Raw genomic sequence first — 22,941 nt, 5'->3', positions numbered from 1 at the left:
GGGCCGTTATAGCTCTGCTACCCTGGTTCCCATTCCACCACTCCCCAGCCCACTAGGCATGTTCTGGGAATCTGATTTTTTTAAACTCAGGACTAAGAGGAGGAAGTTACATCATGTTAAGAAATTTTCATGCTACTTCTTGTTCCCCCCTGGGGTCCCCAGGGTTTTATCCAGAGCTTAGACTGGCCCCAAAGAGCACTGGGGCAGAGGGAGGGGTGAGAGGTATGAACAGATCCTGCAGAGCCCAGGCTCCTGCGGGCAAGTGTAGGGAAGCCGACGGAAGGAAGGAAGGTTTGGCATGGTCTTCAGAAAGAAGAGGACAGGCCAGGCCAGGTGCCCTGGAGTCACACACAGCACTGGAATCCCTGCCCAGGCCTGGCCCCACGGCTCTGGGCATGCAAGGCTGGGTGTGAAGCCCTCCACAGAGGTGTTAGCCTAAGCATCAAGCTCCAGGAGACAGCCCATGAGCTGCCTGGCGCTCATGTCCTCACCAGCTCTAGCTCCTCATTCACCTCTGCCTTTGCTTTGTTGGCAGGCATTCTTAGACAAGTCCAGAAACCCCTCAAGGACTCAGTTTTCCCATCAGTCCTGCCTGGTCCTCCTCCAGATTAGCCATGAGAGTCAAGTCAGGCTTTGAAGATAAGATTTTTTTGTTCCCTGAGATATGCAAGCCCCCAGCACAAAGAGGGCACTCAATAAACATCTGTTGAGTAAATGAAGGGAAACTTTTTGAAGAGGCCACAGAGTGCCCCTTAGTGGCAGGGCTAATATCAAGGCAGGGAAGAGCCACAGGTGAGGACTGGGAGGCTGGTGCAGTTGCCATGGAAACCTGACAGATCATTGGCCTTCCTGGGTTCCTGGGACAGGCCTTATCTATCCAGAGTGGTGGGGCTGCTGCTTTTAAGGGAAGGCTGAGGAGGCTGTGAGTTAGTGGCTGCTTTGCTGGAAGGGGGTGGGGGAGACACGGCGGGCTTGGGAGAAGCTAAAGTCCTTGTGACTCCCAAAGGATGCCAGTTTCCTGCCCTGGAAAAGCGGTTACAAAGAAGGTCCAGTTCTGGAAAAGGGATGGATGTGAGGATCCATAGACTTAGAACTTGTGTTTCTCCTGAGCGTGCAGGTCTCCCTCCAGCTCCGGACTCTGTGCATTCCACCCAGACCCCAGCACCGGTTGGTCTGCAGAAGTCTACTTGCCATCCACCTGCACAGACACTGTGGCCATGCAGGGAGAGGTGACCGCTGGGTGACGGCTGGGGAGCTCATGCTAACCCCCTCTTATCCCCTCCCTAACCAGAAAGAACTCACGACTCCAGTTCAACAAGGTGAAGTTGGAGGACGCTGGGGAGTACGTCTGTGAGGCTGAGAACATCCTCGGGAAGGACACTGTCAGGGGCCGGCTCTTCGTCAACAGCGGTAGGTGGTCCCCCAACCAAGGGAAGGGTCCTAGAGGGGTCCTGTGGGGGGACCCTGTCACCCTGCCCCCAGCCCTGGAGAAGAGGCCCACACATGATCCATCTTGCACTTGACTCCCCTCCCTCCCGCTGCTGCCATATCAAGGCCCGAGATCTGAGCCGATTCAGGGAAACGCAGTCGAAGCATAAATGTTTAGCTTTGTTATCTGGACCTGGAAGAGCCGCCAGCTCTCATTTTAAATACCCTGAAAACTAAATATTTTGAAATCAAGAGATAGGGGGTGGGAGAAGGATATTTTTAGAAGGCAATTATGGGAGGCTGGGCTGCCAGGAGCGGGGCTCCGGAGAGAGGCAGACCCAGGGTGTGTGTGAGCCGCCTGCCACGGCTTTGCTGGGCGCCCGAGTGGAGGCAGCCCACTCTGCGGGGCCACAGTGGGGAGGCCTGAGTGCCCTGGACCCCTGGGGGCAGCCTCTGCTCAGGGTTGGCCGGCCCCTCTCCCACCGGTCATCCCCTCCCTGGGAAATGTACACAGTCAGGAGCCCATGGCACCCTTAGCTGCCTCTTGCCACAGAGGCAGCCCCCCTGCTGGGCCATCCTCTGGTTGTTGCCCTTGACTGGGAAGTCACCACGCCTATCTGTCCTCAGGTCGCGCCCCCTCCACTCTCACCCCTCCTCTGAGCCCCACAGCTCTCATTCCTCCTCCTGACACCGGGCCTGTAGGTACCACTTGTTACCTGGTTGCTGGGTTTGCTTCCAGTCCCGCCCATCACAGAGTCCAATCCTCCATCTGCATGCATCACCTGTGTTTCTACCACACAGCCTTCTGGTACTCCCCACACCCGGTACAGTCTAACAACAACCCTGGCCTTGCACCTTCAGAGGAGAACCTGGCTCAGACCCGGTCTGCCCTGTGTTCTGAGGGATCCCCCTCTCTTGCCAGCCTCTCTGCTCCTCCACTTGCCAGTGGATCTCATAGATCTGAGTCTTCAAGTCCCTGTCAGTCTTCTTTCTGGATCTCTCGCTCACATCTTTTCTTTTCATTCCAACCCCACCTCGAGGGCACCTCTGGCCCAGGTTTCAGCCCTGCTCACCTGGGCCAGAGCAATGGCCCCTGAAGGCACTTTAACTCCATCATGCCCCCACCCTTGGAGCCACAGAACAAGAACTTGGCCCCACAGCCCAGCTTACACAAATCTGACCCAAATGGTCTCTCCATATTCCCTCTGGAGCCCTGACTCAACCCCATGGTGTAGTTCATGGATTAGGAGATTGAAGCTTAGAGAGGTTACATATTCTGCCCAGAGTCAAGCAGGTAGACCTACATGATGTGAAAGATGTTGGCAAACACAGAGCCCCCCATGCTCCATGGGGCCATGTCTAGCCTGTTTACCCCTCCAGCCCTGGGGCCCACCATAGCACCAGGCTTGGGTCAGCACCTGGTAAACACAGAAGGACCACAGACCTGCTTCAGGGCCTCTCCTGACTCCCCGCGGCCCAGCCTGGGCATGGTGGCAGTGGGGGCACCCGTGCCCTCCTGCCACTCCCAGCCTGTCTCAAGCCTGGGAAAGTGGACCATGCTGGGGCCTGGCATCGTCCCCTGCAGCCAGAGTGGGCAGGCATTCTCAGATCCACTGGGGATTTGAGGTTTCCTGTTTTACATTTTAAGACTTTCTTGGATAGAACTGATAAGAACCCAACATGAAACTATGTTGAGGAATTTTATTGGTTTTTAAAACTGAGAAGTCCAGAGGTAGGACTGACCTTAGACCCTACAGAGTCCTGGACCTCAGAGCAGGGGTTGGGGTGCTCCCTCCCACAATGTGTTGGCCTCTTTTTCTCCTCCTGTAAAATGGGCTTCCCCCACGTTTAGAGAAAGGATTGAGAAGAGGAGGCCATGGCCTCAGACAGCTCTGGGTTTACATCATCCCAGCACCACCCAGGGAAAAGAGATAGCTTGGTCTGTCTGTCTCCATTTATGTTGTCACGGGGATGGATTCTTGTTCTGTGCCCCGCTCGGCCCAGTCATGCACTCAGGGGGTGCGATGCCATTCTGGCAGGCGCACATGTGTGTGCAAAGGGGTCCTGAGGGGCAGAGTACCATGAGTGACATCCCTGCTAGAACTACATCGGAGGCAGGGGGTGGGGTGTGGAGGAAGAAGAAAGGCTGCCATGCCATGAAGGAAACCGCAGTAATGTCCTCTCTCCTGCACAGGGCTTGGGGCCTCGGGCGGGGTTCTGTTGTGAGATCCTTCAGATAAGATGCAGCCCCACCCCGCCTGTGGGCTTCTGTGAGCCCCCAGTAGCCTGGGTTCTGATCAGTCAAGGATCAGACAGTGGAGCTTTGGGCTGGGCCCTTAGGGCTCTGTGCCTCTTGTCCCTCCAGCAGGCAGGACGGTGGGGCAGCCGAGCTATGGACAGAGTCCCGAGCTTTGGTCTCATTCCAGTTCTGTCGTACAACCTTGAGTGAGTCGCTTCACCTCCCGAGTCTTCAGTTTTCCCATCTGAGTTTGAGCCAGGTGATCTCTAAGCCCCTTCTCCCTAAAATTCTGGGATTCTCAGGGCTTTTTGTGTCGAGGCTGACATCCTGTGCACCTAGCCACCGCCACCACCACACATGTACAGCCTCACACCACATCTCTTCAGCTGCCCTTCAGTCCAGGCAGGCACAAGCCTACCCTTCATGTGGGGAGGTGGACAAAGCCACTGGAGGGGGCCAGGAGGTCCTGTGGGGAACGTTAACCCGGGTAGAGATGCTCAGCTCCTGTTTACCCATGGAGCCCAGAAGACTTGCAGCAGCCCCACCCTGAGGAGGGGGTGGAGGGCGGGTAGCGGGCAACTGTGCCTGCCCTCCTCTGACTCATTCCAGGGTTGACTGGGCCCGCCTGGGCCCCAGGGAAGCCAGGGCTACAGGGGTGGGGCCACCAGAAGAGGGCATAGGAAGGCCATCAGGGAGCAGCGGCTGCTCAAGGGGCATTGACACAGCCTTGAAAGATGAGAAGTTTTGTCCATGGCAAGGGATAGGAGGGCAGCAGTTACAGTAGCTGATGGTGGGGAAAAGATCTCCACAGCATGAGCTCCCTCCTGGCCCTTGCCTCCTCAGGACCCCAGTAACTCACTCACCCCAAGACACTGAGCCCTAATAGAGATCTCCTGGGTTTACCTTTCCAGGTGTTTTCTTTAAATCCCCCCAGCCCCTGGCAACCAGAATTTACTTTCTGTTTCTGTGGATTCACCTATTCTGGACATTTCACAGAAATATGTGAAATCATAGAATACATGGCCTTTCAAGACTGGCTTTTCCACTTAAAATAATGTTTTTAAGGTTCATCCATGTTGTAGCATGTATCAGTGCTTCTTTCATTTTCATGGCTGAATCAGATTCCATTGCATTTTGTTTATATACGCATTTATATATGCATTATATACACATTATATACGCATCAACTGGGGTTGTTGCGTCATTCTAGTCGTTTCCACATTTGGGCTGTTAGGAACAATGCTGCTATAACATTTGTGTCCAAGTTTTTGTGTGAACTTATATTTCAGTTCTCTTGGGTATATGCCTAAGAGTTGACTTGCTTGGTCATATGGTAACTATGTTTAATTTTTTGAGGGACTACCAGCTGTGTTTCAAAGTGGCTGCACCATTTAACATTTCCACCAGCAAAGTAGGGGGGTTCCCATTTCCTCACATCTTCATCACCACTTGTTATTATCCATCCTTTTTTAGTACAGCCATCTGAGGGGGTGTGAAGTGGTACCTCTGTGGTTTTTATTTTCATTTCCTTAATGATTTTTCATGAGTATTTGTATTTTCTAAGAGACAATGCTTGAATTAATGCTGTAATGCTGATATCAGCAGCAGCCAAGGAGACCAGACTAGACCCTGGGATGGTAGTGGAATGTACCTTTCTCTAAAGAATCGGATGTCTTTAATTGCTTGGTAGAGATATTTGTCAGTATTTGTTAAGCACCTATTATATGCCAAGTGCTGTGCTAGACCCTGGAGTTTGTTCACCAGTGAAGCAGACAGCCTCTGCCCAGATGGAGCTTACCTTCTGTTGGACGTAACTCAGTTGGTAAAGCATCCACCTGCAGTGCAGGAGACCCTGGTGATTCCTGGGTCAGGAAGATCTGCTGGAGAAGGGATAGGCTACCCACTCCATTATTCTTGGGCTTCCCTTTTGGCTCAGCTGGTAAAGAATCCGCCTGCTATGCAGAAGACCTGGATTCGGTCCCTGGGATGGGAAGATCCCCTGGAAAAGGGAAAAGCTATCCACTACAGTATTCTGGCCTGGAGAATTCCATGGACTATATAGGCCATGGGGTTACAAAGAGTCAGACACGGCTGAGTGACTTTCACTTTGAGGCTTTAGACAGCTAGTAATTGCACAACTAGTCTTTTAATTGTTAGAATAAATACTATAAGTTTAAGTTACAAAACTAAGAGAAAGAGTAAGGGAGGAGACCTGAGCAGCTTCTCTGAGACACTGATATTTTGAAAGTCCTGGACAAGGAGTCACTTGGCCTCTTAGAGGAGCTGAACTAAGCCAGTGGAGTCTGAATATACTGCAAGACGGGGACAAGACAAGAAGCAGGACAGGTGATGAGGCCCAGATTAGACTTGGGGAGGGCTGAGTACAAAACCATTGGAGGGTTTTGATACTGGAAGTAACTGATCAATTTACATATTTTAAAGACCACTCTGGCAGCAGCTACAAAGCAGAAAGATTAGAGATGAAGGCAAGAGTGAGGACAGGAAGACCTATGAGGAGGAGACTGTGGCCATCCAAGAAAGAGACCACAGAGACCTGAGGGGTGGAAGGGAGGCAGTAGTAAGACGTGGCAGAGCCCCAGGAGGTATGGAGGCAGGCCTCAGCAAGAGACAGCTGGGGGACCAAAAATCAGAGACTCCCTCCAAGCCTTTGGTTCTTGCTGTTTAGTCACAGAGGTGAGCAAGGGTAGAGGAGCAAATGGCAGGGCACAGGAATGGGAGCTGCGTTTGGGGTAGCCTAGCACCGTCCCCAGGGTGGTGTCTAAGGAGCGGCCAGATTCTCTCACTTGGAGGTCATTGGTCATCTTCACCTCCCCAAACATGGGAGAACACAGTGAAGAAATATGAAGGGAGTGTGAGACATTGCCTTCGGAGCCCAAGTATGCTGGAAGAGCATGACTGCACATCTTCCGTGTGGAAATCTTCTTGGCAGGAACCTCCACCACCAACACAGTTGGTGACTTGGGAGGACCCCGCCGTTATAGGGCTGGCCTCCAGGTACTATTTTCTGAGGTGCAAAGGCCTTTCCCCCGCACCTTCTTCAACCAGCTCCTCCACTGCCCTCCCTTTTTGCCTTTCCAAGGCCCCAGCCTAGTCCCCACTGTGACACAGTTCTGGAAGCCCCAAGCCATAGATCCCAGCCAGGGCCCCGTCTTCCTTCCTTCAGGAGTCACCCACTGCCTTCCAAGTCCTGGGTGTGTGCAGACGTGCATGGGGCAGACCCAAGTGTATGGCTGTGGTCCCACCACCATGTGCGCTCCTGCCCAGCATCAGGCAGGTTCTGCCACCCCTGACCGCAGAGGGCATCAAGATGGCCTGAGGTTTCCCTGGCTTGGCCAGGACCCTATAAAGGACCTGGGCCTGTGGTCCACATCGTGTTTGCATCCATCTGTCAAGCCTTGGTGCTGACATGTTTTTCCAGGATGGACCAGGTGTCTGGTGAGAATATGCAGCCAGATATTAGGAGCCCTGAGGCTTTGTTACAACACACCCTGGACTCTGGAAGGCTCTTCTCTGCTCTCTTTCCTCACTCTTGCCTTGGCAATGCAATCAAAGGGCAGGACAACCTTTAGGGTCCTCCCAGCAATGTGATTTTACAGCTCACAGGCGTGGTCATCTCAGCTGTTTCTCTTCTCTGTCCCTTTCTCTATTCCCTGGGTCTCACTGACCCAGAAGCATGTGGGTCCCAGACGGGTGTGGGGTTGTACAGAGGTGGGAGACGTCAGCAGGGGTGGGGCTCAAGAATGCCAGACCAGCAGCAGGCACAGTGTGCTGGGAAGGTGGGAGTTGGCCCTGCCCGCTGGGTTTTATCAGCGAACTCCTCAGACATATACAGAGGCAGAGCTGTGTATACACTCCTGTTCCCGCGCTCCATCTGTCTCTCGACACGTCTAAACACTCAGGGCGCCAAGTGCTTGCCTCCTCCTCCTCCTCTTGTCCCCCCACTTACTGAGGGGGATGGTGGAGACTCAGTACCCCTGAGGAGACAGAACTGGCCAAGGTAGGATGGGCCACCTGTCAGGAGGCTGCTGCTGGGCGGGCAGGAGAGGCCCTCCCAGCCCCAGAGACTGTGGGGGGAGGGCAGGAATCCATTGATGGCCAGTATGGATACACAGTCTGAGGGGTTAGCTAGCAGATAAAGACTGAAATTGGGGGCAAGAATTTCCACTTGAAACCAGGCTTCTGGGTGCCATCCCACTGAGGAGCCCAGCTTTGGGGATTTTCATTTATCAGATGAATCTGATCCATCAGAGATGTGCAGTCTGGGTTAGCAGCCTTGAACCCAGGCTTGTTCTCACCTAGTTTCCACATCCCAGCTGTCCCCTAGCCCTATCCCCAACGACCTAAAGCCCTGATTTATAGCCCAGACTATCCAAGGCCTGGGGGCTCCCCCAGAGGGCAGAAGTGGGGGAGCTGCCTGGCAAGAGTGGACATGAAGGCCCTGGATGCTCCTGGAGATATAGTGGCCTTTGTAGCATTTCTGGGAGGCTTGTCCCCACCCTGGGACAAAGGAAGAAGAGAGGGGAGCTAGGGATCACCTCACATCTCCCAAGATCTTAGAAAATTAGTGTCCAAAAAGGTGCCACTCTCTGCAAAGCCCAGTTTCCTCCATTCACACCCTGGTCCATGAGAGCCCCAGTGGTGCAGATGGATGTACCTGTCTCCTCCCTGCACCCTGTGACTTGCCCCCCACATAAGACATGGTGCCTCATCCCACCTGCAGGGGTGCCCCCAGAAAGGCAGGCATGCAAGGAAGCAGTGGAGGTGGACCCTTATTTCAGAAAACAGAGCAGTTTCTGCCAGCCTCTCCTCCCCTTCAAAAAAGAAAATCTTCCCAGCCTTTGGAGGTTTGCCCAGAGCGTGAGTGCACTGTGGTGCTGGATAGATGATCAGAGCTAACAGTGGCCTCCCCTTGGCCTTGTTTGGTGACTTGAGGGAGACTCCCAGCCATTCCTAAAGTCTCCAATCATCCAGCTCTGAGATGGGCCATGAAGGACCATGAAGAAGGTCATTCCTGGGGCCCAGCGGTGGTCTCCATGGGTCACCAGCACATGTCTCTCATACCTCCAGTGAGCACCACTCTATCATCCTGGTCGGGGCATGCTCGGAAGTGCAACGAGACAGCCAAGTCCTACTGTGTCAACGGAGGTGTCTGCTACTACATCGAGGGCATCAATCAGCTCTCCTGCAAGTAAGTGACCAGTGGGGGTGGGCGTGGGGGCAGGAGCAGGGGGAGAGAGGCCGGGGCGGAAGTGGAGGGCTCTAGGAAAAAGTGGGCTTCAAGCCACTGATAAGGGGTCTCCAAGGGGGGTATAGTCAGGGAGGTTTGCCCCACTTCCTAGCCCTTTCCTGGAATACAGGGAGATGTAAGCTCCAAAGGGCTCAGGGCTTCTGCAGTCCCAGTGTACCAGGCCCCTACCCACCCAATTTTCCAGTGTCCCCGCTTTCACCGACACCTTCTAGGGAGATGGCGAGACCAGTCTCTGCCCTGGGCAGTGGGCACTGGATTCTCTCTCTCTCTCTTTCTTTCCCTTCCCATCTCTCAGCAACTTTCCAAACTTTATTCTGATGAACACTGCCCGGGTCGCATCTTCCCAGCAGTGAGAAGCCTTTCTTCTCCTGGCAGGGTCAGGCAGGGTACACGTCCCAGAGCCCATGCTAGCTGAGGTCTGCTGTGTTCTCCCTGCCAGCAGGAAGCCAGTGCCCAAATACGCCCTGGCTGCTGTCCATGCCACTTAAGTCCCTAGTCCCTCTCTGGGGTGTGAAGGGCCACCAGCAAGGACATCACTTGGGTGTAGCCGAGTGGGCGAGGTCAGGGTTGAGGATAAAGCTCATGTTGGGACTCTGCCTCCCCAAGGGCTGCCTCGTAGGACCTCCCAGGAGCTGAGGACCCCTGCTCCCACCCTTAGCCAGTAGGGCTGGTGGGAGCACAGTGATCAGGGAGGGCTTGTTGGGGCCCAGCCAGGTCTTCTGAGAGCTGGTGCCTGCTGCCCCTTGACAGATCCTCTGGTGGGCGAGCCAGGAACAGGTAGGGGAGCTTGTGAGGGCAGCACAGGTTCTGGCCTGATCTGAGGAGCAGAGGGTGCTGTGCTTAGTCGCTCAGTCATGTCCGACTCTTTGCGACTGCATGGACTGTAGCCCTCTGGGCTCCTCTATCCGTGAGGATTCTCCAGACAAGAAGAGAACTGGAGTGGGTTGCCATGCCCTCCTCCAGGGGATCTTTCCAACCCAGGGACTGAACCCAGGTCTCCTGCATTGCAGGCAGATTCTTTACCTTCCGAGCCAGAGGAGCAGAGGGAGGGAGGCCTAGTTAGCAACTCCAGGTTTCAAAGCAGCCTTGGGCTCTAGTGAGGTGCCGAAGCTGCCCTGTTCCCCATGGCATCTGGGCACAGGCCAGCAGGGCATTGATGAAAATTCAGGGGGAGGCATTTACCAGCCCCACAGACAAGGTCCAGTCAGTGCTCCCAGCTCTCCTGCCTCTGGCCTCCAGCTCCCTCCTGGTTATGACCTTGGCCAAAGGCACCCCCACCTCACAGCGTGATAACGGGGGCCACGCCTCCTTCACGCTCTTCCCCTCAGTGGACGGCCAGGCACTCCCTGGGCTCCAGCTGGCCTCCTCTGCCGGCATTCGTCTTGGTCCACCTTCTACCTGCTGCCATCTGCCTTCCAGCCTCCCCCATCCTGGATCTCAAGGGACAGTCCCCAAAGAAACAGCAGGTCCCCTGGGAAGTTCTTGGTCCAGACTCAGCCCCTCATCCTTTCTGCCTCTAGGACAGTGTCACAGACCCTGGGAACATTCTAGCCTTGAAAATGCTCTGAGCACTTAGGAATAGATCTAAAGAAATGTGTAAGAGTTCTGGAATACCGTACAGAGATGGCCCAGCCCTGGACCCCCTCCTCTTATCCCCTACAACACACACACGCCAGGCCTCTCATCTTCTCCAGCCCCTTGGACCCCCAGACCCTTGAAAGGACCCAGCATTGTCACTGATCAGCCCTGGCTCCTGACAGGAAAGGTCGCAGCCAAGCAGGGCGGGTGCTGGGGCTGGGGCGGGCTGTGGAACCCAGGACTGCAGTGCTAGAGCTTAGTGTGGAAAAGAGAACAGCGAGCTATAGGGCTCCTGGGGACCCCTGCCAGCAAGGCTGTAGGACCCTCTGGGTCCCACCCAGCTGAATCTGAGAGGAGCAGAGTGCAGGAGCCTGAGCCATTGTGAAGATGCTGTCCTATCACCCCCCAACCAGGACAGCTGGTGTTCACTGCTTAGAACCTGAGCTCGGTACCCAGAACTGCCACCTCCCCACCTTAACCCCAGCCAGGGCTCTTGGAACCAACTTCCCTGACTCCCTGGACCCCCAGGAGAGGGGAACCACTGGTGGGGATGGCAATCAGGAGGGCAGGTCCTCAGAGCTGTGCTGGAGAAGGGCAGGGGGGAGGGGGCAGGGCAGAACCCAGAGGCCATTCTGAGGGTGGGTGAGCCGGGAGGGAATGGGGGCAGGCCTTCTGGGGTTCCTGATGACACCCTGAATGCAATGGATGGAATAAAAAGGAGAGAACTTAGGAAACGGAACTCACGTCGTACCATTTGTGCTGTTTGTTTACTTTTTTATTTTGATTTTTTTGCATTTCCGCTTAGCTTGGATAATGAAACTAAACTGGTCAGTTTCATTCCAGTTTCGACAAAAATCAGTTTTCCTTCCTGGTTTTCTGACACTTGTTGTTGTGTATTGGTTCCGAGCCCCGCGGGGAGTGTTGAAAAGCGGGCACACTCCATCCCTCCTGTTTTTCTAGAATTCAGAGCCAAAAGAAACAGTGTCACTGATACTGAATTTTGTTTTAAAAAGGAAAACTTAGGGGGATTTGAAAATGGGGGTCCAAATCACGGTGACCGCCTCCTGTCTGGGTCAGACAGGGGCCTCCGCACTTCCTCTTGCTGCTTTCTCCTCTTCTCTCCGTGTTTTTATAGAGCACGGTTGGTGCGTGACTCTTGGGGACTGGTTCAGGGGATGATGACAGAACAAGACTCTCTTTCCAGCCCTGTGCACATACCAGTGGCATGCCTCCCCTCGCCATCCGCCCATCCCCCCATCCCCCGCGCCCCTGTCCAGGTGATCCCTCATCCCACCCCCATCTGCCTGCTCATCCTCTCCACCTCCACCCCCCCTGCCCTCCCCCCCGCTCATGAGGCCAGAGACGCTTCACTCCCTCCAGTGCCCCGGGGCACACCCTCATCCCTCATCCTCCCCTTCCCCTGGGTGAGGGCAGCACACATGGCATTATCCCCAGGCTACCAAAAGGAGAAACTGAGGCCCGGGAGGTGGGGTGGGAAACCAGGGAGGCAGAGTCCCAACCTCTCTGCACCCATCCCAGGTGCAGCCCGTGGGCTCTCCTCTCTGCCCCTCTCTCACCCCTGCTCTTCTCCAGCCCTGAGCACAAACCTTCCCGTAGTCAAGGAGAATGGCGTGGGGCTAAGGGCCAGGAAGCCTGTACCCCATGTCCCTGAAATTCAGGGAGTCAATCCCTGTCTGAGTGGGAACTTACCCACTACCAGCCAGCCATGCCAAGTTCAGCCCCTGCTCCTGGTTGACAGGCTAATGTAGCCTGTTCCCTGTTACCAGGTCCTGGGAGCAGGGTGGCAAAGCTGTTGGCCACCCCCAGAGCCTTCTCCAGGGATGCCCCCAGCCTCCCGGACGTGGTTCATCCTCAACAAATAAGGCTAATGAAAGGAGCCAGGGCACTACCCCGTGAGGTGCCCACCTCCCACCGCCTTCTCCTTTGTTCAGCCAGCAGGGAACACACTCCCAGGGCAGGAAGGGTAGGACTACATTGCACAACTACAGAGGGCTTTTCTGTGTTGTAGACAGTGTCCACGGTACCACCTGGAGTTGTGCAACTCTGTGGCCATGAAAAATAGGAGGATACGGTCGGGGTAGTCCAGGCTGGGTATGGGGCCAGGAACACAGGGATGTACCAAATTATCCTCCATCTCCAAGAGCCACAGGAAAGCATCCTGGCTCTCCGCAATAGGAATAAATTCCCCTCTGTCCCCTCCTGCTCCTGCACTCCCCATTCTCTCTCTTACACAGATGTACACACACACACACACATATACAGGTTTCCCCTGTCTCCAGAGCCGGGCTAATCTCAGACATTGGACACAGTCAAGCCTCTCTCTTATTCCTTTAAGGATTCCAAGAGTCATTTTGGCAGCTTCCTGGGTCTAAATCTTCCACCCCCAAAGGTGCTTCCACTTTGGGAAAAAATCACTTCTACACCTCTCCTCCCATTCCCAAGTGGAATCAGTTTCTGAGAGTTGAGAAAGGAAAGCTGAGCCTGAAGCAAGCTGAATGGAAAGCCTTAGCCACTGCCTCCATTCTCCTGGGCTGGGATGATTGGGAACGAGGGCAAGGGGGTCAGAAAAGGATGTACTGACAAAGTTGTAGCTTCCTCTTCCAAAGCACCCTGTTCAACAGGATGAGCATGCATCAGCTTCCCTGGTAGGCTCCCCTCCTCCCTTCTCCAGACACCCCCTCCTCTACTACCGCTCTTTGGCCAGACATACCTACATACACACTGCCCTACTACAAGGACCAGCCTCCTGCCGCACCTGAGGGACATACCCTAAGGCCCACAGAGACTCCAGCTGTCTGCTCATCAACCGCTCCCCATCCTCCAGGCTAGATTGGAGGCCACAGGGTTTTTGTGAGGGACTTTACAGCCAATGGCCATCACCCCCTGTAAGTTCAAGGGGCTACTGATGGTTGGTATACACTAAAATGCTAAGAGGTATATAGTACATTCACCTCTTGGGGAAGTTTACTGATGAACCGTATTGACCTGTTACTAAGGGAACACTGGTGATGGGCTTACCTAATTTCCTAAATTAAAGAGGCAGAAAAGCATAGAGCCATCTTTGAGTAGGGGGCTGGGGGTGGGGGGGTCAGTCTGGCCCTGTCTGTAAGCTTCCCTTAAGTACCTGGCCTTGCTGGGGTTCAGAAGAGCATACAGGGCTGGGCATGTCTCCCAGAAATCTGCAAGACAGGAAATCACTTGGAGGGAGAAAGGCAGCTAGGGAGCAGAGGGAAGTGGACCTTGGGGGTAAGGACAAGGTCAGGGAGATGGGAGTGGGTGGTTCTCTGTAGGAGGCAACCAGGGATAATGAACTCCCCCCAGAGCCAGGCAGTGATAGAGGAGCAGGTCATGGGGAGAGGCAGGCGTCCCACGCAGCCAGTTGGCCCCCTGATGTGGAAGAGGCTTTGGGGTCTCCAGGGAGCCTGCTTTAGTCCCCTGGCATCATGATTCTGGCCATCCGAGACCAGATGCCCCACACCTACCCTGGGCCCACCATCTTTGGGATGCTGGTAATTCAGGCTTCTCTCCACCCTCACTTGTCCCCCACTAAGCTTTCCCCATATATACTGCTCCAGAGAAGCCTTCCCCAAACTGCATGTTCACAATGATTCCTCAGAAAAATGACTTCCAAGGTCAGATAAGTTTGGAACAAACTGGGAAGTTCAGCTCTTTCCTCCTAAAAAATTCCTTACGGCCTTTCATATACTAACGTGCACCGCAACTCTACCAGGAAACCAGGCAATGGATTTCCTCAACTTATTTGGCCACAGAACCCCTCTTCGAGAGAACAGATGAGACATCTCCAAGGCCCCTTTTGTTGTGGGCACACAGTCTAGGAACAGCATTCCCATTCTCCTTTGAGCTTTCTGGAGGCTGCTACATGGATGAGAAATCCCACCCAGGGCCCTGGCGAGAACCCTTTGGTAGGGCCTGGAAGGAATGGCTCCCCAGAACTTGGTATTCCAGAAAGCTCCCAGCCTCCCAACCCTCCCCACCCTACACCCCACCTGCTGACGGCCTGGCACCAAGGGGCTACAAGTCTGGCTTCATGGGGCCCCAGGCATGAGACTTCAGAAGGGAAGTCTCAAGGACCATTAGGACCTTTAGGCAGTAAGTTCCCAATTTCCCCCACCCAGCTTCCCCAAACCATCTTTTCCCTACCCCCACCCCTGCTTCCCCACCACCTGGAGCTGCATCTATTAGAAAGATTTTGAAGGAGACTTCTGAGCCCTCCACCCAGCCCCGACTCCAGCCCCTCCAGCAACGAGTGTGCCCCAGCGCTCGACTTGGTTTTCTCATTCATCACTGTGCACTTTGATTTCTAACCTAAGCCTCGCGGATGATGCCAGTTTGTTCTGTGATTTTTCCCCTTTTCCTTCTCCAGATGTCCAAACGGATTCTTCGGACAGAGATGTTTGGAGAAACTGCCTTTGCGATTGTACATGCCAGATCCTAAGCAAAGTATGTTTGAAGATACAAACACAAGTCCCTGCTCCTTAGAAAGCTTCTGGGTGCAGTCCCCCCCACTCCCCCCCATTGTAGGACATAGGGCCAGGGGTGCTGGTTGTTTTGATCTTTGGCTGTTTTTGGTTTCCTTTTTGTATTTTTGGTTTGTTAGTTCTTTTGTTTTGCTTTTTCATTTTTGGCCTAATCCTTGGGTTTAAAGTTCAGGGCTGCAGGTAAGGGGCAGAGTGGTGAGGCCGGTACAAATGGTTAACAGTGGCAAGGAACCCAACTGGCATTGGCAGGAGCCCGTGCCGGGGTGTTGCAATGCCTGTGTCTTGCTATCCTGGCTCTCTCTTTCTGGTTTTCTTTCTTTTGGTAGGTGTCCTGTGGGATACACCGGGGACAGGTGTCAGCAGTTCGCAATGGTCAACTTCTCCAGTATGTCTCTTTCTTCTATTTCTTTCCTTCCCTGCTAACTGACAGTTCTTCCCCACCCCCACCCCCACCCCGTGGGAAGGATGGGGGCCTTGCTTTCAGAGACTGGGGGAGGGGAATGCGGGGGTGTCCTCTCAGTCCTCATCAGACACCTGTGCGTCTTACCAAACCAAACTTGGGTCTGCTCACCCAACATGCAGCAAAGCTAACCTACCAAACCAGGTTGAGGGGAAAGAAAGAATAGCGCCTGTTGCAAGGGCGACAAGCAGAGGACATGAGCAACTCCAGGGAAGGGATTTGAAAGACTGTGGGCGGATGGGGTCATGAGGTATTTGTTCAGCTCGTGCTCAGTCTCTGACTGGCTGGTGGCGAGGGAACAGGGTGATGCTTCAGGAATCTCAGTCATCAACCTTCTGGCTCCACTCAGCCTGGGGCCTGCGTAGGGGTGGTCATCACCTGCTGGGGGTTTTAGTATCTGAAAAACAACTCAAGGGTATACCAGAGGTCCCAGACTTTGTTTTATGGCTAAACTCGTATTATTTTGTCTTGTTTGATTGTTTTCCTTGGTTTCTGCACTTTCTCACTTCTCTGATTAAATGTGCTCTTTGGAACTCGATGAGAAAGCCCTGGGAGGCTAAAGCCTTTCTACAAACAAGAGGCAGGGGTGACTGGGGGGTCATTCCTGGGGAAGGACCTACAGGGCCCCGCTCAGTTTCATGCAGAGGAGACTGATACAGCGCCTGCCTCCTCTGCTTGTGCACAGTCACACTGGATTCTCTTTGCAGCTGGGCAGAGCCAGGCTCAGGTCTCTTCCTCACCGGGGGTCAGGCAGCCTGGCCAGGATGGGAAGAAGCATTTGCAGAGCCCTCACCTGCCTCTGAGAGCCTGTTTGAGGATGTCAGGCTGTTAGGGAGCTGTGGGGTGCAGGGCTAGGCAGTGAGTGTGTGCCTGTGTGTTTGAGAGAGAAACAAGTTCTCAGAAAGCCTGCCTTTGGATCTGGGATCTGGCCAGAGTTTGTTTTGGTTTGATTTGGGGAGATGGGGAGAATGGGGAAGGAGGATTGAGGGAATACAGGCCCCAGGGCAGGGGTTTCCATGGAGACTAGAGACATCTATGCGGCTAAATGTTGGTGGAGGAGGAGGAGGTTATTGTTTGTTGTTTAACATGGACTTCCCTAGTGGCTCAGCAGTAAAGAATCCACCTGTAATGCAGGAGACTTGGGTTCGATCCCTGGGTCGGGAAGATCCACTGGAGAAGGAAATGGCAACCCACTCCAGTATTCTTGCCTGAGAAATCTCAAGGACAGAGGAGCCTGGCGGGCTACAGTCCATGGGGTCGCAAAGAGCTGGACATGACGTAGCAACTAAACAACAAAGATTGTTAAAACACAGAGGGAATAAGGAACAGAGGGACAGAGGGGGAACTGGCGACTCTCTCCAGGTCATCTCTGGTCTGAGTCCCCATCTAGGACTTCATTCCCTTCCTCTCTTCCGCTTCTGAAGGTGGAACTTTCTGGTTTGCAGCGTGTTGAGACTAGTGTGAGCCCTGGAGCTGGGGGATGAGGCCATGACTGTGGCGGGTTTTATCCAGGGCTGGGAGCAGTTCCTTTGAGCACTGTCAAGTGGCAGTGGAGCAGAGCAGAAAGCCACGGACTGGCCGTGGACTCCATCTGGGGCCCAATGGTCCATGGCCCCCATCCTCCAGAGCACCCTAGGCCCCTGATCAACCTACCACCCACCTCCTCCTCTCCAGGGAGGACAGATGGATCCCCTGAGGAATTCGAACTGGATTGATGGTGCCTGGCATGAAGGGGCTGAGGGCAGGACCCAGGGGTCCGCTTAAGCAGCCCTTGGAAAAAAGGGATTTGGGGCTCAGGATAGAGAAAGGAGCCTCCCCACCCTTCTCAGACCATAGCGTGAAAGGCTAGATGTTCCCCCTGACAGGAACCTGGAAGCCAAGATTTGAAGAGGAGAGTGGAGGCACCAGGGAGGTGGGGGCTGGTCAGCCCAGATGATCAACTATCTTAATAGAGTGTTGGGGGCAGCTCTCTCCCCAGTCCCCTCCCATTCAAGGCCAGGGAAGAAGGCCATGGTGATAGGAACTGAACCTGTGGGCACGCGGCCCAACAGAATTCTCCTGAGCCCAGGCTCCAGGACCAACTGCAGAGTCAGATCAGCCCTATTGGAGGACTGCAAGTCAGGAGGGTAGAGCAGCCAGGCAGGGCTGAGGACCAGGAGAGAGACAGTGGAGGGCCTTTTCCTTCTCCCCCTTCGGCCCAGAGCCTCCCTAGCTTACGGGACTGTTCTGGACAGGGAGTCCCAGTGCATCCTGAATCAGAGCAGTGGAGCCTCCAGAACTCGGCCGCCGTCCAAGCTTCCCTGCCAGCTGGGCGTCTTCAGCTTTCAGCTCAGATCTCCTGGGAGGGTCAGCCGGGCTCCAGGAGCCCAGGAAAGACTCTGAAAATGCAGACTTTCTGCCTGGTGTTATTGGGATTCTTGCTGGCACCTTTTGGTAAAGGATTTATACTCTTCAAGCACTTCGCCCGGAGCACTTCATGCACTGCTCTATCAGATAATTATTGAGAAGGGAGTGTAAAATGCTAACTTAAGTGTTCAGGCTTGGATTCAGAGGGACCTGAATAATATTGCCAGCAGCTAAGCTTACTGTTCTGGGGGCCTCATTTAACCTCTCTGATTTTCTCATCTGTAAAATGGGGATAATGGCATCTATGCCCTTAGGCTTGCTGTGAGGATGAAACGAAGGGAGACACATGACAGGCTTAGTCGAGGACCTGCAGTTGTTGCTTGAACAAAGCCAAGCTCTTCTCCCAGCTACTGCTGGCCTGGGGGTGAGGGCCCCCCCAGAGGCTGACTCTCAGCACATCCTGAGCAAAGTGTCTGACCTTCCAGCTCTATCCAGACAGCCTCTAGACCTGCAGCCACAGTAACTTCCCCTTCTTCCCCTGACAGCCCCTCCACTTCCCAAGAATCAAAACCTGTGCACCTGGATACCCCTCACATACAAGAGCACAAATCTGCACACACACTCACAAACACACGAGCACATGCCTGCACTCGCACGCCAACACACACGTGTGCTGACACCTGCTCACACAGGCACACACACACACGAGCACATGCTCTAGGGTCCACATCAGGACCTCCTCATCCAGGAGCCTGAGACTGTGTGTCTCAGGGCCTGTCCAGGATGGAGACTTTGCCTGTTGTCTGATCAGCTGGCCCTGCTGGGAGTTCAGCAGCAGGTGACCATGGTTACTGGTCAGTATGCAAATTTCTGTCCAATAGGACCTGTCTGTGACTTGGTGGTGTCACTCTATGCTGGCTGAGTGGCAATCAGTGAATATGATGAGCAGAAGACTGTTTGGTTTTTTGTTTGGTTTTTGTTTTGCTGGGGCTGACATAGCTGCAGGCCCCTCAGAATCCACCCATGGGGCAAGGGAAGCAGGGCTGCCTTCTAGTGGCCGGCCAAGCCCTCAGTCACATAACCAGCACTGGCCTTTGGCTCAAAGGGAAGGCCAGTCAGGAGCCCCCAAAGCTGCTGCTGTACTGCTTGGTTCCCAGAGGAGTGATATCTCCAGGTGGTCGTTGTCCTGAGGACTAGCCAGTCAGGCCTGCCCAGGGACTCATTGGGCAGGAATAGCCATGGCTTAGGCCCAAGAGATTACAGACCTGGCCTCTAGCCCCCTTTCTGCCTCCATATTTGCTGTGTGACCTTGGGGCACCACTGGCCCCCAGCTGCCTCATCTAATACAAACACCACCACAAGTAGTTCTCTCAGCCTCTGGGGTGCTATGGCCAAGTGGGCTCTTCTCTCCGGGGAGCCTGGGTGCATATCCAAATGCTGTGAGCTCTCTGGAGCTGCCCGGAGGGTCCCCGGGGCTACAGGATTAGCCGCTCAGTGAGAGCTGCCCCTGAGGATCCCTTGAGTCTGTCAAGTTTATGTTGCTTGCTTAGCACAGCTGGCCAGCCCAGGGAGGTCCCAGGAGAGGAGAGGACTCGCTTTGTTAAGAATTCCTACCTCCCAGCAGTACATGTAAGACCACAAAGAGATCACCCTCAAAGTCAAATTTAACAGGAGTTCCCAGGAGTGTTCATGTTTGAAAGAGCTGGGGATCGTGCTTCAGGGGTGTGGTCGCTGCATGGAATCGGGGGGTCAGAGCCCCAGAATCTTCCTCAAGGCTCTTTCAGTCAAAGCCGTCCTGCTCGCCTGCCCTTTTCCAATGGCAGAGCCCTCTGGACTCCCTGTCATGGAGCAAAGGAGAAATCCAGGGCTGGACACACGTGCCCATGCTCCCCTCCCTCCACAGGAGATGAGAACCTCAGAACACAACTCCACCTCCTCCTGTGCTCTGGGGGAGCTTGCTCTGCACATGGGGAGGCCATGGAGAGGGCCCTGGCCCACCACCTTGCCCTCTTCTTCTCCCTGGCTACAGGCACCTTTGACACATAAGGAAACAGAGACTGTGACTTGCCCACATGCACACAGCAAACTGGGGACAAAACAGAGACTCGAAGCCCACACTCAGATGCTGGCTGCTACCTTAGGTGCACTTTTCAAAAGCATTGGGGAGATTTCTGGGCTCCCACCCCAGAGCCCAGTTCCATTGGCCTGGATGATTCTGAAGCACAGAGGGGTTGCAGATCTTCCAGGGATCCTGTAGCCAGGCCTGATCCCCACTCAGCAGATGAGAGACTGAGAGCCAGACAGGCAGGGAACTCTGGGGTCGCACAGCAGGTCAGTGCCAGAGCTGATTCCTGGGTGGGCCCTCTTATCCGAGCCTTCCATATCCTGGGCATCTACCTCGAAGGGCCATGAGATTGCACACTCACAACATGATCCCACTTCAAAGAGCACAACTGGCTGCCATGCAGGGGGCACAGGTGTTCTACAGGTGGCACACCTGTCTCTTTCTCCAAGTTGAAGTTTGCTTTCCTAACTAGTGAAAGTAGGCTGATACCCCAAGGCCTCACCCCTGCAAGTTTCTAGGATGTTGGGGGTGTCAGGTGGAGAAGTGACCTGGTCTCCTCCCCACTCCTGCTCCCCACAGACTCTGAGCCTCTATGCCAGGCTCCTAGTAGGTGGGCAGGCCAGTGAGGCCCGAGGGGACAGGACAGGGACAAGGGGCCAGTCTGAGTACCCTCTGCGCTCGTTCTGAACAGAAAAAAGGGCCCCGTGAATGAGCTCAAGCAAAGCAGGCTGTCTCCAGGAGGGGCTGGCGCTGGAGCTGGGAAGGGGAGTACGGGGATGCCTCTGACCCCTGTCCCCCACTCACTTTCCTCCCCGGGGACATCTGCCAACTGACTTCTGCCCCTCCCCACCAGGTGCTAACCCCACAGCTCATCTCTAAAGAACCCGCCCTGCCTGCTGAGCCTAACCCTTCTTCTCCCTACCCCCCAGCAAGGGCTCCTGGGGGCTGGGTGCCAGGGAAGGGGCTCAGGAGGCCGGGAGGGGACCCCACTAACCTGCCTTCACCTCACAGGCTGCTGCTGGTGTCTGAAGAGTCCTGACCAACGTTTCTCTCTCTCTCTCTCTCCTGCCCTTCCCCCATCTCTGTCTGTATCTCTCCCTCCATCCCTTCCCCCTCTGACCCTCCTCTCTCCTGCACTGCCAGAGCACCTTGGATTTGAACTAAAGGGTACGGAGCCTCTGTGTATGGGTCAGCACCATCCACACAGCCCCTCTCCTCAGCCTCTGACACCATGTGTGCTGGATGTTGAGTTTCCTTTCCCCCAAAATGGAAAAGGGAGGATTTCAGAAATCCCCCTGTCCCTGCCAGGATGTTCTATAGTAAACTACGTGGATGTGGGGGAGACGAGAAAAGCTTATGCATGGCAGGGTGCCCTGGGGTTCAGACTGTGCCCAGTGTACAGCAGCGCCCCCTTGCCTGGGGCTGATCACCATGGTACTCAGGGGAACAGGCCCTGTGAGCTGTATGCAGCCCAGTGGGTTGGCCAAAAAGCCAGGTTCCTCGAAGAGTGGGTGTCCAGAAGCCACAGAATCTTGCTTCGGAGAACTGTGCAGAGAGGCAGCCCTTTCAATTTGACTTTAATCCTCCTTCCTTTTCCCATTTCCATTTCCATTGCTTTTCATTCTGCACCGGGCTGGCAGCTGATAACACCTATTTGTCTCTGCCCCCTGCCTCATGTTTGTCTGCCAGGCTTTGCCATCTGCTTGAGGCTGTTACTCCTATCATGATCTCTCTCCATGAGGGCACATGTGTTTGTCTATGGGCAGCACCAGCGAGGGTCTAGGGTGGGCTGGTACCTCCTGCCTCCCAGCTCAGAACCTTACCTCCCTCCTGGGACTGCCCTCTGGCCCCTGGAAGATGCCCTGGGCAGGAAGGGACTCTGAAGTCCATCTTTCCCGCTCTCTGGCTTTGTGCTGGGAGCCTCCACCCTGGACCATACATGTTATATAGCTGAAGAGAAGCAGGAGCTCAAGAGGGGTTGAGGCTTCAATGCAGTCAGACCTCAGATGTGTGTGGAGCTGGCAGTTATGAAAAAGCTGTTCATGTGGCAGGTTGGGGGAGGCCCTAGTTCCCCTGCCACCTAGCCACCGTCAGCTGTTCTCAGAAGATGGAGCTGAGAGTCTATGTGTAAGAGTATGTCTGTCTGTCTGTCTATCTGCTGTGATGGGGTGGGGAGGAGAGGGGTCAAGTCTGTGGTGTCCGTGTGATCCTGCCAGGGGACACAGGGGTGAATCTGTAGGTGTGTGTGTCTGTGTTGTCATGGGGGTGCTGATGTGTTTACACCTTGTTGGGTCTCTCAGTGCAGGGTGTGAGCACACGGAGGGGTGCAGTGGGTGCAATCTTTGTTGTTAAGAGTTGAGCATGAGCAGTGGGTGTGGAGGCAAGTGTGAGCATCTGTAATGTGACGGTCTGTAAAGGTGGTCTGTATATTCATTCACTCACCGACTCAAAAACAACTCCTGAGCCCCAGAGTTGGCCAGACCCTGGGGATCTAGCACGCAGAGTTGCTGCGCTCCTGGCAGAACAAGCAAACAAGAAAGATATCAGGTGGTGGTAAGCATTATACATAAAATACTGGGTTGGCCAAAAAGGTTGTTCGGATTTTTCCATAAGACGTAATAGAAAAACCCAAATGAACTTTTTGGCCAGACCAATATAAGGGAATGGGACAGTACCTAGCCAGGGTGAGGACTGACTCTAACTAAGTGATCAGAGAAGGCTTGTCCAGTGAGGTGACGTTTGGGCTAAAACTTGACAGAAAGTAGCCAGCCCTGCAAACAGTAGGTGGGGGTAGAGTGTTTATTGTGGGGATACAGCAAGTTAGGGATGACATGGATGGGCCTGCCTTGTTCGGTGGGCAGGACTGCCAGTGACTCTGAAACACAGCAGATATGGGGGAGAGGACCACAGATGGGATCTAAAGGAAGGGACCAGGTGACTCTGGGTCTTGTGGGCCACAGTAAGGCTTTTAGGTTGTATTTGAATTGCAGGGGGATGCCAGTGTGGGTTGTTAAGCATCCTTAAAATGATCTGCTT

The 22,941-nt window shown here is 54.4% G+C and overlaps 1 protein-coding gene across 3 annotated transcripts in view; it reads left to right on the top strand.

The window, feature by feature from the left end:
* NRG2 (neuregulin 2) overlaps nt 1-22,941 on the top strand; it is a 199,138-nt gene that overhangs the window by 163,044 nt on the left and 13,153 nt on the right. For all 3 annotated transcript variants that reach the window (XM_055555340.1, XM_055555332.1, XM_055555350.1), the window contains 3 exons: nt 1,292-1,410; nt 8,756-8,876; nt 14,920-14,996. In XM_055555340.1, coding sequence (XP_055411315.1) covers nt 1,292-1,410; nt 8,756-8,876; nt 14,920-14,996 — 317 coding nt within the window. The remainder of the gene's footprint in view (nt 1-1,291; nt 1,411-8,755; nt 8,877-14,919; nt 14,997-22,941) is intronic.

This window comes from Bubalus kerabau, chromosome 1 (genome assembly GCF_029407905.1).
Source record: "Bubalus kerabau isolate K-KA32 ecotype Philippines breed swamp buffalo chromosome 1, PCC_UOA_SB_1v2, whole genome shotgun sequence".
NCBI classification, from domain to species: domain Eukaryota; kingdom Metazoa; phylum Chordata; class Mammalia; order Artiodactyla; family Bovidae; genus Bubalus; species Bubalus kerabau.
Note: the sequence above shows the minus strand (reverse complement) of the source record. Positions and strands in the feature narration are given on the sequence as shown.